At 38.3% G+C, this 18,344-nt stretch overlaps 1 protein-coding gene across 1 annotated transcript; it reads left to right on the top strand.

Moving 5' to 3' along the window:
* Positions 1-11,728: 11,728 nt before the first annotated feature.
* CLEC14A (C-type lectin domain containing 14A) lies at positions 11,729-13,801 on the top strand. The gene has a single exon (XM_058162300.1). It carries the CDS (start codon positions 11,785-11,787, stop codon positions 13,072-13,074), a length of 1,290 nt encoding a protein of 429 aa, XP_058018283.1. The 5' UTR covers positions 11,729-11,784; the 3' UTR covers positions 13,075-13,801.
* Positions 13,802-18,344: the final 4,543 nt, after the last annotated feature.

Raw genomic sequence — 18,344 nt, 5'->3', positions numbered from 1 at the left:
CTGTCCTGGATCACACCCAGGAAAAGTTGGCCATATGGGCACCCAAGGCATCCAATTCATTCATCAAATTTGGCAGTGCCACTGAAGACACACACATGACAAGATTATAGCCTGCTTGTAAAAGTGCCTAAAAGTAGTTATATGGTGACATTTCCCTAGAAGTGGGTAAGAGTCATGGGTTTATTCCTTGGAGAGAGACATATGACAACATGGAATCAGTAAAAATATAAGGAAAAACAAAACAGGAGAACGAAGAAAATATAGAACAAAAACAACAAAAGATACAACCCAGGGATTCATGCAAGCTGGGATGGGAAGTGGAAATGTTGGTGCTGTGAGAACACTATTTCACGTTATCTCTGTGTTTATTTTGTAGAGACTGCACACATTGGCTGGCAAAAAGGATCATTATCCAGCTGCCAAAGATGAGGAATCCTCAGAGAACTTTTAGGATGTTCAAGATAAATAATGGAACTTTGCTGCAGTTGTACCCAGTCTTAGTCAGCCATTACCCACTTTTCTACCTCAGCTGATTTACTGATTATATGAATGAACCTGTCCTGCCATTCTGTCCTGATTTGCCTTTCTCCTATTCTCTTTTGGAGTCATACCATCGGGTAGTTGTTTGTTTGTACATGTTTCTTAGCTGCCTTGTTAACTCCGCCACCTTCGACAGGACCTGTGTTTAACTCATAGAATCATCTATTGTAATGTCCTTCCTATTGAAGACTACTTCAGCTTCAATCATAACAATACAAGAGCAAACAATAGATTTAAACTCAATGTTAACCATTTCAATCTTGATTGCAGAAAATATGACTTCTGTAACAGAGTTATTAGTGCTTGGAACACACTACCTGACTCTGTGGTCTCTTCTCAAAATCCCCAAAGCTTTAACCAAAAACTCTCTACTATTGTCCTCACCCCATTCCTAAGAGGTCTATAAGGAGCGTGCATAAGAGCACAAACGTGCCTACCATTCCTGTCCTATTGTTTCCTTTCATTATATCCAATTAATATAGTTATCACATACTTATGCTCATATATATGCTTATATATTATACAGTTATTTTCATGCTTATGCTTATATATACTGCTGTGACAAATAAATAAATAAATAAATAAAATTTGCAGTGATAGGGGTCTTGAAACTTTATCTTGCAAAGTTTAAGGAAATGTGGCGTAAAGGACTCAGATTTAAGTAAATGCAAATGCTCTCCACTCTGATTCAATCTTTTTGCACAATCTTGTAAGTAGACTTCCCCACCCATATAAAAGGAAGGGGGACCTTGCAACATGACCTCTGTGTCCAATTAACTGAAGGGAATGCAGAAGCCCTTGCATTCATTGATGCTCTCCTGTCACCCGAACACTTACTTGCAAGATAAAGAGAAAAATCTCTTCAATGTCATATAATCCATTAAGACTAAAATGGATAAATGTATCTAGCCAACTGGATGAAAAATAAACAAAAATATAATGTTTTTAATTTCATACACCTATTGACAATGTGAGCTGTTGCCCAGTGATGACCAGCCAGTATGTGCTTATACAAGAATAAGAATCACAATAGCATAGCTTTCTGATAACATTTTTATCTATGTAAGTTAAAAACATATTTAAACTTTAATAAGCAGAAAATCTACCACTGTTCTTTGTATTATTAATTTATTCTTTCTTGGTTTAAAACAAATCAAGCTGTCCTGTTCCAGCAATTACCAGTGCAGGAAGTCAGACTTAGATAAGAGGCCTTTATGTCGATTATACAACTTACTGAAGTGCCAGGGGTGCAGGAGCTCAGGAAAAATAAGCATGCTTATTTCAGTGGGTGATATCATGTGCAAACAAATCTAAGATTTAGGAATCTGAGCAGAGTGTAGTCTCCTACCAGCCCAGAAGTTAATCATAGGAGCACAGTGCATTCAGAAAGCCTGAGCCAAAATTGGAAAGCTGTTTCCCAACAGCAGTCTGACTCTCAGGCCCTACTATGGCTTTCTGAGGAATCTCACTGAACGTTTCTGTTCTGCTCCTTTGATATATCTTAAGATGTGAGGTCTCTAGATCTTTCTCCTGCTCAAGTGACTCAGCCTGCTCAAGTGGCTCATTACAGTTAAAATCTTTATTGTCAGTGCACAACATATGTACAATGAGATTGGTTGAGCTCCCTCAGTGCACCTCCCGCCAACACAATACAACTCACAGTGAAGACAGAAATATCCCTAACCCAATAAATCATATTAACAAAACACCCAGTCCTATTGCACCAGTGTGAACATGTTACATATTGCGCCGGCCCTGCAGTTCATCGTACTATGTAGTTATGATGTTATTTCTCATTCAGGAGTCTGACAGCCCATGGATAAAAACTGTTCTTCAGCCTGTTTGTACAGCTGGCTATGCTTCTATATCTCCTTCCCAATGGTAGGATGATTACCTGAGGATTTGGCTTATCTTCTATACATCTTGCTTCTTCTGAACCCCATCTGCAGATATGTGAGCATTACATGAGTCTTAGGTTGCAAGGTCAGAGCCTGTCTAATCCCACTTCTCCATTTTCAAATCTGACTCTCCATACATGTCCATAACACAAGCTTTTCCCCACTCCTCTATTGTTCCACAAATTTCAGTGCCAAATAGCTTGAGCCAATGGACTTCAATTACTAAGTCTGTTCACATATTGGAAAATGGGACTTAAAAGGGTGTATGAATATTTACATAATTATTCCAAGTAGAACATTCATATTTTGAATAATGGAATAAAAACTCAGCTAACAAATGTCAATATTTTAATCCTTAATAAGTCAGCTATTCATTAGTGGGGTGGGGGAGGTTTGCAGCTATTTTGCAGTATGCATATTTGATAAGGTTGTGGATTAATATTAATTCAGGTATGATGCAAGCTCTGTATTTCACAGAAATGCAGGGAAGAATTTGCTTATTAAAATGAATTTAAAAAGGCCAAGCTGCTGAAATAAGAAGCTCAGACTAGTTTCTGTTTTGGACCTCTGATGGACAGTGTCTTAGTCACCTTGGCAGGTGACTAACATCAGATATTGCGTGAAGATATGAATTCAGTTGGACCTCTCATTGGTTTTCAGGATCACAAACCATTGAATTCTGGCTGAGGATAAGAGGCATTACTAATATTAAATTAAGTTATATCTGGATAGGAGATTCCAATATTTATTGCTAGGAGAAGTATGTTCCATAGTGTTCAGATTTGGTATCTTGTGTGTTTAACATCTTTATAAAAATGCCATAAAAAGTGGTTTGGGCATCTGAAATACAGTACTATCACTTGTCTGATTCACTGTGTTGAAAAAAAAATCACAAGGTGAGGTTAAGATCTGATCATCTATAAATGCAGCACAATAGTCTGCAATGGGGGAATCTTTGCACAGATGCAAACATTTCCACTTGAACTGGCATGCTAGGCTCTCCCTGTACACAAAGCCATCCTATTCTGTACTGTCATGCTGTACTCATGGAGATTGGCTCTTTAATGATGTCATCAGTACAACTTAAAAGGAAGAAATATCATTTGTCCTCCTGTGTTGAATTCTACATAAGAATGGCTCTCCTGAATAGGACTACAGTACCGTATCAGTGACATCCAACTAAATCTCTTTGCATTAATTTTCAAAGTAACATTTGAAAGCCTGAACCAGCATGGGATGGATATTTCCTTTAGCTGGAGATGCTTTTGTTGCTAATAAAACCAATCTGAGAACAGCTGTCAAATTACATAGCCTGAGAGTGTTTGGCTGTTTTTATCTTTTCTCTTATGAAATCAGATTTTATAAGACTTTAACTAGTTAGCCACCTGTGACTCTTATTAAAAAATGCAAATCATAGTCTCATCACCCATGAACTGCTCACATAGATCATTCCAACTTGTCCCTTCTGCTGCCTTTAAATAATGCTCCAACAAGAGGCCATTACATAATTGCGCTTACCATGAACTGTATTTACAATGAAGAATAAGATGATTCCTAGTTAAATTCTTGTATAATCTTTAAAATGTATACAAAACCCTTATTTTAAACATTGCCACTTGGTGAGTCCTCAGAATTGTGCCTTCTTTGTTGTACCTGGCCGGTGAAATCAATTTTTTTTTACTACCGGTTCTGTGGGCATGGCAGGGGAAGGTTACTGCAAAATCCCCATTCCCTCCCCACTCCTGGGGGAAGGATATTGCAAAATCTCCATTTCCACCCCACTCTGGGGCCAGCCAGAGGTGGTATTTGCCAGTTCTCTGAACTGCTCAAAATTTCCACTATCGAACCTGTCAGAACCTGCTGGATTTCACCCCTGATCTGGCCCTATGGAACACTCTTCTTCTCCTTAAATTCCAACAGCACCCCCCCCCCTTTTATTTTTTTTTACTTCTCAGACAGCATTTAAGACCTGGCTGTTCTCCAGGATAGAGTGAAGTCATAGCATGGGTTGCATCAAGGAAGTGTGATTGATTTTTCTGTTCTTGGTTTTATTGTTTCTTTTTTTTTTAATGGTGTACGTGTTGTTTTACTCTGGGGTCATAAACTGATCAGTTTTGTTTTAAGATAGGTAGCTATACAACTGTTTTAAATAACGGGGGCGACTATCAAATGTGTAGTGCATTTTTAGAAGATGTTTGCCATAATTCAAAATGCATTAGAGGTCTTCCATTTTAGTAGCCTCATCTGTATGTTAGGCTGCTAGCTTCTGGCCTTTCTAATCTATAGGCTACAGCCTATATAATCTAATCTATATAATCTACAAATTTTCAATCCTGCTATGGAAATGAATAAGATTCAAATAATTAGCTTGTCTTTTTCTGTTTCTGAAATTCTTCATGCTGTATGTCCAAACACTTTTGCAAAACAATAGGTTGAAGAACATTGTCCTAAAATTTGGTCACTTTTAAAAAGCTGCTTGTTTTATAGCTACATAGTCTCCTATGGTGCCAAGATGCCCACTTACTACTTGTTTAGGACATGCCCTCACAATATTCCCCACCCCCTATGGTCAACCTGGTGCTACAGACATCTTGGATGTTTTAATATGGAAGTGGTATTTTCCATCTGATGTTGGCCCAAGATATTCCAAGGAGACAGCCTAGAAAAGGGGCATGAAAGAGGAGGTGAATGGTCAGCTATGGTTTCAGCTGATCTAGCAGTCTGCTGAGGGATTGCCCCCTTCTGTCTGGTTGCTGGGCTCTGTGCCTGTCTTCAATGCTGTTCTGGCTGTGAAGTCTTGAATTTCAACCTTTCTTTTTCTTTTTCTTTGTGTTACAGATAGGTTGGCTAAACAACCTAGATGTAATTGCTACATTGAGCATCAATATGCAACCTAAAGCAGCTGAAAAAGCCAGTCTTGCTTTTGAATGCCAAGTCTATTTGTGCCATGCTGTGGAATGATTGATCTGAGAAGCTTTTTATATGAATTCGAGTGGACAGAATGCCTTCCTCTAGATTTACTATTGCTCCGACAGCGATGAAAACTGAACCTCGGCTTCTGTAGCCATTTTATTTATTGTTTTTTGAAGGATAAATCAACATATCCACACCCCCACATACTTTGCAAACCCTTTTCTCAAACTCCAACTCTTCAATAGAATTTAGCCAACAACTACATCTCAGTTGCATAAATCCACATTAGATGGCAGCAGAGGTTTTTAAAAAAGCCTTATAACTCTGTACTGTCAACTAGTGGTTGAAAGGCTGACTAGTCAATAACTGATAATCATGTGGGGAAAATTATGTGAAAAAATTAAATGAATCCCATAAGCTATACCTCTCATATCAAAATCTGAAGAACACTTATGCATCAGCAATGATAACGCAGGTGGCCTCCATATTGCAGTCAAGAGATGCAGTCTGTTTGTTGCCACTTAATGGTCATTAGTTCAATAGGTTAACTGGGCAACAAAGATTTTTTTCATGAACACTCTTTGGGTATAGCTGATAGATTTCTGGCTGCTAATCATGGAAGTAATCTGTAATCACACACCATTGTATAAAAATCTTCTGCTTTTACACAATGCCAATGTACACCCTTCAGTACTTGTTGGCTATACTGCACACATGAAAGAAACATACAAACAGATGGAACTGTTGTTGAAGCACATCCAGTACACCATGTACAACAGGAATATCTGTGGAGATCCAAAAGTACTTCCCCTGCAGCTTGGATTGCAGTTCAGATATACCAAGAACAGTTGTTGTATATATGAATGGAACAGTTGTGAAGAGAGTCACATAACATTAAAAAGAAATGGCCACTCTCAAAGAATTTGGTTCTAGGAAAAAAAACATGGCATATGAACCACTTGTTGATCCGACAAGATATGTTTGCCTCCATTTCGTATAAAACTCGAACTGATGAAAAATTTTGTGAAAGTGATGAGCAAGGAAGGTGAAAGTTTTTATTATTTGAGACAAAAGTTTCCAAGAATAATTGATTCCAAGTTTAAGAAAGGCATTTTTGTTGGTCTACAGATCAAATATGTCATCAATGATAAGCAGTTTGAAGATACTAATATAGCTAAAATAAAGGAGTGAAATGCTCCCGGTTCGGACCGGATCGGCCGATCTAGTAGCAATGATGGCGGGTGATTCAGAGAACCAGTAGCAAAAATCCCTGGACCCCATGCCCACCCAATGCCTGCTTGCTCGTGATCAGGGATAACATGCAATAGCTGTATGACTGCCAGTCATTTTCAGATGACAAGTCAGGATCCATTGCAACAAAGAATAAAGGCAGAGGTTGGGTTTAGAATTTAACAAGGAGCAACTGATAGGATAGAATTATTTCTCCAAACGAATACTCATTTAGAATTTATCTGTTGGAGAACCTTTTTAAGACTAACAAATTTTAACTAACGATAAAAGGTAAAGATAAAGGTTCCCCTCGCACATGTGTGCTAGTCGTTGCCGACTCTAGGGGCCGGTGCTCATCTCCGTTTCAAAGCCGAACAGCCAGCGCTGTCCGAAGACGTCTCCGTGGTCTTGTGGCCGGCAAGACTCAACAGCAAAGGTGCACGGAACACTGTTACCTTCCCACCAAGGTGGTCCCTATTTTTTCTACTTGCATTTTTACGTGCTTTCAAAATTGCTAGGTTGGCAGAAGCTGGGACAAGTAACGGGAGCTCACCTTGTTACACAACAGCACTAGGGATTTGAACCGCTGAGCTTCCAACCTTTCGATCGACAAGCTCAACGTCCTAGCCCGAGCCACCGCATCCTTACCTAACAAACAATAGCTCACTTCATTAGATGCTTGAAGTGGCTAAACTGAAGTAGGATTTAAACTGGAATGGGGTGGGGAAATGTTACCAGGATCTTCTGAAGAATAGGTTTTACTTCACAATAGTCTCCTGGCCTTGGATGAAAAAATGCCCTTCCTTGTATTTTAATTTTACATTTGCTGTTTGTTAGCAGGCACCTGCTGCCTCCTCCTTTAAGATGTTGAGTTGAAGGGTCAGCCTAGGCAAAATGCCAGGAATTGAAGTCACCTCTTTATAGCGAGGCTCAAGACTTCCTGTTATTGTAATAATTTCCTCAGGAAATCTGGCCACTACAAATTTTCTGGAACTCTCCAGAGATTTTAATTTATTGTTGCTTGGGCAGCCAAGATAAAATTATAATATTTCATTCTACATCATTTGTCAATTCAGTAACTTGTGTCCTTGATATTGCATAATTTATATAGATTTTAAGGAAATCTAGCTTTCTCCTTGAATGCTGTTGTCACAGTGATGCAGTATTGGCTCATTTTACAAAACGCTCCTAATTACACTGGTAGTGTAATTAAGTTGTAGGGTAGGATGCAATTCCTCTGTGTGCATTTATGTCTTTTTAAATGATTTGTTGTACTTTTGAGCAATCGAGAAATCATGTATCCTTGCAAAATAATAAAAAGAATCTCTGTGAATTATCGAAGTATTGGTGCTGCTGCTATTACTACTACTTTTCTTTCTTTTTAATTGAATTTTGTGAAAATTCCTATATCCGTATGGTATAGCAGGGGGGCTTCAATTTCCCCAAAACAAATAAAACTCCAAAACAAATAACATAAAAATATAATTAATATTGGCAGGACAGTGTTGTCACTTTATCAGAAGTGTTTCACAGACACTACCAAAATACATGCATGATACAGAAACAATTGCATTCTAATTATCAGTCAAAGCTGAAGGGAGAACTATATTTCCCTAGTGGAAAAGTATTACAGAGGACTGAGAAAAGGTAACATGTCTGGAAGAAAAATGTGATCTTGGCTATGAACATCAGAACTTCACAATTGCTTATATCCTTTTATCTAACAAAATATTGGTACACTTTCTCACAAAGAATAATTGGATGTTTAGTTCTAAGAGAACATTAGGGGGGCGTATAAAATTGTAAGCAATATGAAAAAGTGGCTCTCCCTCTTATTTTACAATACAATGGCTGGATTCACAAATCGCATCAAAGCATGGGTTTGATTGATTTTTGCTTAGTGAACAGCATGAACCCAACTGCTATAGCTTGTAAAGCATGGTGTACAGTTCAGAGTGTTACATAATTCAGCCAACTGAAGCTGCTTGATTAAACCATGGATAAATAAACTATCATTTAATGCAGTATGTAAGCAAGGTCTATATCTACAAGTGCATTTTTTTACAAAACACAAATACAAAATGCTTGCTTAGTTAAGATTAAAAATGAACTGACAAATTTAAATAGCACAGATTTATTTGCTGCAAAAATTAAATGGAACTGCTTTCTATATAAGTCAAGGCTAAACAAAACCTATGAATGCACAAAAGAACATTTTTAAAATAAAAAATGATGTACTATATTGAGCCATATTTGTTTCAGCAAGGTAATTGCAACAAAGAATATTATTATTATTATTATTATTATTATTATTATTATTATTATTATTATTATTATTATTATTATTATTATTATTATTATTATCTTTTATTCATTAAACATCTCTTTTCATTAAACAGGAAACTCAATCAACAACATTCAAAAATGCATCACAAATACATTGACTGGTGCTAATGGTTGATACGGGTTACTGCCAGCATCCTAGGTATCCACCAAGTACCTTCTTAAGATGTTCCAAGTAGCACAGTTTTTTGCATTTCCGCAAATTTGTTGATGTATCTTATAAAATTCTTGGACATGGTACCAAGTGCCCCAATGACAATGGGTATCACTGTTACATGTTTCATCCATAGCCGTGTAGTTTTGATGGCCAGGTCAAGATATTTCGTGATTTTTTCCAGTTCTTTTTCTTCGACTCTGGCATCTCCTGGTATAGCGATGTCAATAAACTGTACGCTTCGGCCCTCAACAACTGTGATATCTGGTGTGTTATGTTCCAAATTGTTGCTGTTGTTGTTATTATTATACAATGATTTGGTCTGGGAAATCTACTTCACAGATTTGATGGCACATTACCAAGAAGAAAAGTATTTTCATAATATATGAGGCATCAGCTCTAGCCCTCAAAAGCCACTCTAGATTGGTCCTAATTTGTATAGGATCTGAAACTCTCCACATTATGTGTAGAAGCTCAAGATTTCAATCACTTAATAAAACGCTGATTCCACTACGAGCAGCATAACTGGAACTATTTCCACTAATTTCAAGGAAGTCAGGTTGATGAATTACAGTAACATTAATTCACTTTGTGTTAATACTGGGGCTTAAAATTAAAGACCTGCATCCATTTTGGGCTTAAGCACAGCATTACAAAATGGATAAATCTGACATGTTATATCAAGCAGCATGACTGTGGGAATTAACAGGATACAGAGCTGTAAGAGACAAATAAGATTTCCCAATAACATTTTTTAAACTTTCAGGATAAATAACAAACTGGGACAAGGTGGGGAAGGATAGGATTATAAATTAATACTTAATACTCATTAATTATTAATTATTAGAAATCTTCGTTAATCCAATTTCTAAGATACATTTTTTTTAAAAAAAATCTTTCAGAATTTTATCCAGTAGCCATTTTTTAAAAAGCTGAACTAATCAAGACCTAGTTATGGAGGAATGCTTAGGAATGTTGCACGAAAAACAAACTTAAGCATTGCATAAATGTATTTATTTCTACATTCATTTTTAGGCAATTTTAAAAAAGCTGGCTTAAAGCATAAAGGCAATGTAAGTATTTGTATGGGGAATTCTGGATGTTGAAATCTACACACGAGGTTGATCAATATTACTATAGAATATGGCAGCTGCGAAAGAATGACACACTGAAGTTCACCAGTTGCCCTTATTTAGCAACCATAATTGGGACCAGCAACTAAGTCATTAAAAGAAGAAGCGGCTAAGTGAAATCACAACTATGTTTATGATTTTACTTCAGCTTTCTTTTGCTTTACAGACCTGTGAAGGTTGTAAATGTGAGGATTGGTTGCAGTTATTTTTTCATCACTGTCATAACTGCAAACAGCCATTAAACAAGGCAGTTGTTAAATGAGGACTACTTATAGTCAGTGGCTGATATAAGATCTTCACAGTTTCTCAATATCAGTTAAAAGACCCCTGAAAAACCACATCAGTTTTGAAGTGTATCACACTCATTGGTTAATTGTAGTGTTTTCTAATGGTGCTAATTTTACGTTATTTCCCCAGTTGTGGCTTACAGTATCTTCAAGATAAAATTAACATAGCAATGAAAATGCTACAAGCCTCTAGTGGGAGAATGACCTTAATCAGTGACTTTGGGCTTTATATATTATCCAGCTCCTTCCCTCTAGACACAGAAATATGCTTTTCCTTTCTCAGAATGATCCTGTGAATTACTCAAAACCGTCCAATGGCTTCACATTTAGTCCTAATCCAGACTGCTGATTCCAAAATTATAAATTAATGGCTTGATACTGTTCCTAAAGTTTAACAAAACAGGATAAACATAACTTATATATATCTAGCCAAAACACAACTGGAAGAATTACTGCCTTATGGGATGTGGGAGATCATCTAGCCTAGTCTGGCACAGGCAAAGTACAAGCAATTCTTGATTTATGACCACAGTTGAGCCCAAAATTTATGTTGCTAAGTGAAACATTTGTTAAGTGAGTTTGCCCCCTTCTTGCCAGTTAAGTGAATCACTATAGTTTTTAAATTAGTTAAACTGTTGTTAAGTGAATCTGACTTTCTTATTGACTTTGCTTGTTAGAAGGTCGCAATGACCTTGGGACACTGCCACTGTCATAAATATGAGCCAACTGCCAAGCATCCGAATTTTTATCATATCACCATGGGGATGCTACTATGGTCATAAGTGTGAAAACTGGTCATAAGTCACTTTTTTCAGTACCGTTGTAACTTTGAACGGCCAGGAAACCACCTGTTGTAAGTTGAGGACTACCTGTATTTAAAGCTAAAGAAATTTGTTTAGACAGCTGATTATCTTTATTAATATAGATGGATGAAATAAGTCAGAAGTATTAAAACTCTACTTTAGCCAAAGAATACTGTACTTTACCCTTTTTTTTGCCCCAATCTCTGTTTAATACGACCATTTTTCCAGTCCCTGCCAAGAGAAGAAAGAAAAGACTCTCCAGGCTGATTTTATCAGATCTTCCCTGCGCTGGAAAAAGAGGCCCTTCAGTAAACCAAGGATGTGAAGGTTAGGCCTAACTCCTGACACATTTCCTTCCTGCAATTAGAAGGGAAGGCTCTGGGAGTCCAGATATGGTTGTGAAGTGTAAGGAAAAGGAGTTCCCTCCACACTGCATTCCTTCAATCCAGGTTTCCGCTCCCACTTGTGGAGCCGAGAGCCAAGATGCGAGGGCTGATCTTCGCCTCGCTCGCCCTCTTGCCGCCTTTCTCGGGGCTCTGGGGCTCCGCCGAGCTCCCCGAGAGCGGCCGCGCTTGGTGCCACGCATCCGGGGCCTGCTACGGCATCCACTTAGGCCGCAAGAACTTTTTTCAGGCTCAGAATGCTTGCGCCCAGCACGGGGGAGCTCTGAGCACGGCCAGCGGCCGCACCGAAGTCGGGGTCATCCTCGCTCTGTTGAAAGGACTCGCCAGCGAGACGGGCGGCGCTCTGTTTTGGTTGGGCCTGGTTAAGAAAGCCCAGCAGTGCACCCTTCAAGAACTGCCGCTCAGGGGCTTCTCCTGGGTCTCCCCGGGGATAGACGAGCCGAGTGCCAACGGGACCGCCACTCCGCCCAAGTGGCTCAGAGAACCGACCAAGTCCTGCACGATGCAGAGATGCGCCGGGTTGCAAGTCAGCTCGGGCCAAGCGCACCTCAACCGGTGGGGCCTGAAAGACCACGGCTGCACCAAGGCAAGCCCGGGTTATATCTGTAAATACAGCTACGCGGGCACGTGTCCCGCCCTCCACTCGGCTTCTGGCGCCCGCGGAACGCTCTCCTACAGGCTGCCTTTTCAGCTTCAAAGCCCGGCCGTGGAATTCAGCCCTCCGGGCACCAATCTTACTATAAGGTGCCCCGGGCGAGAGGCGCGTTTCACTTGCCGCCTGTCTCCCAACGGCTCCCATTGGGAAGGCACCGAGCAGGACCTGTGCTCCTGTCCCAGCGGCTACTGGAGCCCGAGCAGCGGAGACTGTGCGGAATTCACCGACTGCCTTAGCGCCCGAGGCGCGTTCCGTTGTTTATGCGCTTGGAGATCCCGCTTGGCGGCCGACAAAGAGAGTTGCGTCGCGGCAGCCAGAGATGGCGGGACGACGGCAAAGCCCGCCGTATCTACTCCGAGGGCTACGGGAGCTTTCCCTTCCAACGGCACCAGCGGACCTGGTCAAAATACATCGTTTCTGGAACCGTTTCCCAATCCGATCGACAACAGCACCACCACCAAACCTTTGGCTTCTTCAAACGCCTTCAACTATATCATCATCCTGATCACGGTGGCGGTGGTGATTCTTCTGATTATGGTCATGGCCTCGCTCCAGGTCTTCCAGACCTGCTTCAAGAACTGCTCTTCCAAAAGTTCCCAGCCTACAAAAGATGGTGCTGTGGTTGTAGAAGGCGACCCAGAAGACTCTGCCACCCGCACCAACTCTGAAGGTTCCCTGGGACCCAGCAAAGCAGAGTCCATAGCTTCTCAGTAAGATTTTAAGCCAGCCGAATTGGGACAACCATAAGGAGGCTGGAAAGACACATTAGAACATTTGGAGAAGAAATCCAGTGGGGGACCAAGAGGAGATATTCTTTGGAATATAATAAATAGTAGCAAATGTTTTACAGGTTACATATGTAGAAATGGAAGTTATGTTTTTTGTTTAGAATAGAATAGAATAGAATAGAATTTTTTATTGCCAAGTGTGATTGGACACACAAGGAATTTGTCTCGGTGCATATGCTCTCAGTGTACATAAAAGAAAAGGCAATTGTGTTTTGTTTGACACCATTTGATGAACTAGAACGATTGCTTTTCTTCAGTATGCCCTTGGCAACATTGATCAGAAATCTCTTTTCCCCACTATCTAGATTATTTCCTAAAATAGAAGAGTTAAAAGGATGAGAAAAGGCAGTGCATATTTCTTGCAGTGATCCAGCTAGATAATTGAAAAATGGACTGCTGCAAGTGACTGTGCTGTGTGAAGGCCACCACTTACTTGATTGTAGTCTCTCTCTCTCTGGTTGTAGTCTCTGGTTGTAGTCTCTCTCTCCTCCCCCTTCTTTGTTACTGCAGCTGAGACCAAGCTATGTGAACAGTGTTGTGCTGCCTGGAGAAAAGTTCAAGGAGTCACTGCTAATTATATCTACACTTGCTGTATCTTGCAAATGTAGACTGGACTGGATGCACAGGCTCTGCTGTCAGTGCCATATTTATTTATTTTTAATTTATTTTTATTTTATTTGCATTTATATCCCGCCCTTCTCCGAAGACTCAGGGCGGCTTACACTATGTTAGCAATAGTCTTCATTCTATTTGTATATTTATATACAAAGTCAACTTATTGCCCCCAACAATCTGGGTCCTCATTTTACCTACCTTATAAAGGATGGAAGGCTGAGTCAACCTTGTCTATAGGGGGAGGAGAACAAGCTAGTAGAACTGATTATAGTTGTAAGAAGTCACTCTTGCAGATGGCTTTCTTGGGTGGTACAGTAATTATGTTTCTGGAAGATGAGTAGATATTTGCCACTAAGGAGCAAAGGGTACAGTGAAACTATGGCTCCTGTACGCTATCACTTTTATCATGTAACTTTCTGATTTTTAAACCCTCAAATATAATTCTCATATTTAAGGTATTAATGGTAAGACTTATTATTGGAAGTGCATTATATCTCATTCGAATTTGCTGGGTACCTATTTAACACAGTATTGATATAGTTGTCTGTTTGGGACTATGTCCCATTGAATCAAAGAGAACATATTCCAAATAAGCATATAGGATGGCTCTCTTAATTTCATCTTATTTTGATTATCATGGCTATTTTACTGTACAAGCATGTCCAGTTCAATTTGTCTGGCTGAAAAAAAAGGCTCTGAAAAATGCAGTTCTGTGGCTTCATTGATTCTTTTAAAGGAAGAAATGTTGACCAGTGCTTAATTTTTATGATGTAAAGTTTTGTGTTCCAACTTGCTTAAATGGAAATCCCCTAAATATAGACATGGCAGTTTTCAAACATTTCTTTAGCATATGCTAGTTCAATATTATGAAAAGTGTTACACTTCACTGGGTTCATATATGTACCTATTTAATAGACGGCTTAATTTCGGCTTATAATTACTTCCATCTCACTTTTCTAATGAATTGAACTTGATAATTCAGCTATTTTCTAGATGTCTTGCTCCTTAGATGTGTCAGATAATAACCAGGAAGAGATTCTTGGCATCTAACTTATTCCCATGGAGACTCATTTCTTGGGTTATATTTTGGATTCTTTTTCCAAAATGGAGAAAGACCATTTCATTTTTCCAGTTCTTAGTAAATATTTTATCTGTGAATTGACTAGTGTGATGCTGCATTCATCGCTTGATTTTCATTGTATGAATATCATATAGTCCTGCATTTTATATGGGTAACTTTTATACTGATGAATTTTATGTGAGAAAATTCAGGAGATTCAAGGAAAAAATAGAATATACATTTATAAATTTATTATTATAAATGGAACACCAACAAATGAGTGCATGGAGATTTGGTGCCTTATTCCTTCACTGTAAAGTATCATGGAGAGGTCAGTTTGAAAATAAACCCAGTAAGATTAGGAACAGAGAGACACTATTTAAAGGAAATGTTGAGCATCTTTTAGTAGTTTTATTTCAAATGGAGAAGTAGAAAGGTCAAACTCTCTTCTGCCTTATTAAGAGCACCTAAAATTGAGCATTTCAACCAGATAACGTTTTAAAGTTTGTGCATCAGTATTCAAAAACTTCATATACAGAATTTTAATTCGAAGCAGCTAATTTTATTCAGAAAAGACTGGTAGCCCTGTAATCCAAATTACCATGAATTGAATATAAGACCTTATAATCAGATTATCATAGGACAGGTCTTTATAAATGTGAAAGTGGATATCAGATACTTATCCTATACCTGTAGGATATGAATGCTTTCATTTGGAATATTAGGGCCTCTGGTGGCTCAGACTGCTAAGACAGTCTGTTATTAACACAGCTGCTTGCAATTACTGCAGGTTCAAGTCCCACCAGGCCCAAGGTTGACTCAGCCTTCCATCCTTTATAAGGTAGGTAAAATGAGGACCCAGATTGTTGGGGGCAATAAGTTGACTTTGTATATAATATACAAATGGATGAAGACTATTGCTTAACATAGTGTAAGCCGCCCTGAGTCTTCGGAGAAGGGTGGGATATAAATGCAAATAAAAAAATATATATGCTGGAACACATGTTCTTTGCTAATGATTAAAAGGGCAGGCAGTTTGTTGCTTTACTAAAATCCATGTTGGAATACTTTAGCAGGTGCAGAGAAATTAGAGCATGTGGGAATACTATATCTTATTTGTCTCATCCAGGTTTTTTTTAAATTCTGTCCGCTTTTTCTTCTGGAGTTCCAGATATATTTTTGCATCTTTTAACATGGACCTAGAGTATTTTAGTTCATTTAATAACTAAAACCTTAGCATTGCAGTCCAATTGATTTATGATTCAGCTACGTGGGGATTACTGAGAAAAGATACAAATGTTTAACATATAAAATGTTCACATATTTATCTATAATGTAAATTCCTGAAGGGTACTGAGGATATGTACTGATTATGCTAAGCTTCTAAGATCAGAAGGGCAGGGAAAAAACAAATATTAAAGATTTTGTACTGGCAAAATAAGTGTTTTGGTTTTCCACGGTAATTAAAATGCCAAGTGCCAATGAACTTATTCAGTCTAGTGACCAAGATTGAACTATACTTGCAATTTTGACCCAGGAACAGTTTTCAATGTTCTTAAGCAATATACTACTAACTGGAGAAAACTTAAAATACAGATGCATTTTGCTTGTGGAATCACTGTCTCATTTATCCAGTATGGTGTGTGAAAATTCTGTCTTGCCTGACAACTAGGAAATGTTATTGTTTCACTGTACAAAGGGAAAGTACTTATGAAAATAAAGACTGCTATATAAAGAAATTAGTAAATGTGTTTTTGACAAATGTCAAAAAAGCATGAGAAAGTTTAGTGCATGTTTGTTGATTAGAAAAAGTATACGATAAAATGAATACAATGGAATTCAGAAATGGTTTGCATGAATAAGGAATTAAAGCTATTGATGGATGCTGAATGTGGCATAAAGATGGAAGTAAAACATGCATAATAATAAAGGCATCTTAATAATTCAACATTGAACAGAGAGTAAGACAAGGATGTCATAGTGGTTATATTTAGAGGTAAATGTATAAATAATACTTGTCATGATATTAGAAGTCTGTTGGCTGGGCATGTGAATAATTGTGTACCTTTGTGGGCAAACATTGTTGAATGCTTGGCAGAAAACCTGAATGCTTTTGCAATGAATGTTAGATGTATTGTCTGATATGTCAAGGACTACGGATCTGAAAATTAAGATAACAAAGCCCAAGATAATTGTGTTTGACAAGGAAGAAGGAGAGAATGATGGCAAGTTACACATAAATGTGAAGTAAATGAATTGGTATATCTCTGTACAGTGTGTACAAAAAACGGGGAGAAGACATACAAATGCTAATAGAGATAGTGGATAATATGTTTGGTACAAGGAAAAATGTTTAATGAAGGAATGGATAATGGCTGTGAATAAGAATGTGCTTCTCCACACTTTAGCATATCAACGTTTCTCAACCTTGGCAATGATATTTCAACTCCTAGACTACCCCAGCTGGCCTACAGAAATTCTTAGAGCCACTAAGGTTGAAAAGCACTGTTACATTGTATAGAAATTGGATCTGAGTATGTTGTGAAAGCACAAAAGAAAGTTGAATGTAGTTAAAATGAATTAAAGTGTGTGGTTAAAGAACAGTGGGAATAATGTGGATTGTACACAATAGTGTGATAAGTATGGGAAGATGACTTGTTATGTAGAGGGAAAGGATCAGGGGTGGGTTTCACGTAACCTTTGCTACCAGTTTGCTCGCGCATGCACAGATCATATTTGATGACGTCTGGGCGGGTGGGCGGTGCCTTCTGCTGCCGCCGCTAGCAGTTTGCCCAAACCGGGGTGAACCGGTAGCAACCCACCACTAGAAAGGATGATAATCAAATTGCAGAGCAAATACATGAAAAGTAAGTAGTGGATTAAAAGGGAAAATATAGGTAATCACAAATGATGTTGTGGTTGAAAATGAGGTTCAACAAAAAGTGAGAAGTTTAGAGAACAAAAGGCAATCTATAAAGTGGTTAATACATGTATATGGAAGTAAGAATGGTTTGGGAGATATAATACATGGTGTTATTATAAACCAGGTTTGGCTGTATTTTCTTTTCTTAACATGACTTCATTACGTAACCTTTATTTATTTTAGTTTATTGTTTTATTGTTTCTTCTTTTTCTGTGCTTTTTATAATGGTTCTTACACTGAGAGGTAATAGAATATTGGATATATGTATGAACATATAATTTTATGCAACCTACTTTACTTCTATGCAAATTTGTGCCTTAAGCCTATCTAATCCTATATATATTTACCTTGGTTGAACTGTATCTACACACACACCTAATAAATTTAGAACTAAGCATTATAAAAGCCAAGAGTTATTACTGATATAGCTATCATTTTTATTCATAATATTCAGACCCATGTGGCACTTCCTTACTACTGGAAGTGCAGGTGAAAATCCTGTGCACTCATATTAGAATAGGGATGTATCAGATATTAGAAATCATGGAATGGGAGGAAATACCTTGATGTAGAGCTATAATTTTGTGCTTAATTATAT

This window comes from Ahaetulla prasina, chromosome 1 (assembly GCF_028640845.1).
Source record: "Ahaetulla prasina isolate Xishuangbanna chromosome 1, ASM2864084v1, whole genome shotgun sequence".
NCBI lineage: Eukaryota > Metazoa > Chordata > Lepidosauria > Squamata > Colubridae > Ahaetulla > Ahaetulla prasina.
Note: the sequence above shows the minus strand (reverse complement) of the source record. Positions and strands in the feature narration are given on the sequence as shown.

What these genes read in the sequence shown, in the direction of transcription:
- CLEC14A (XM_058162300.1), top strand. Translation starts at nt 11,785, where the DNA reads ATGCGAGGGCTGATCTTCGCCTCGCTCGCCCTCTTGCCGCCTTTCTCG.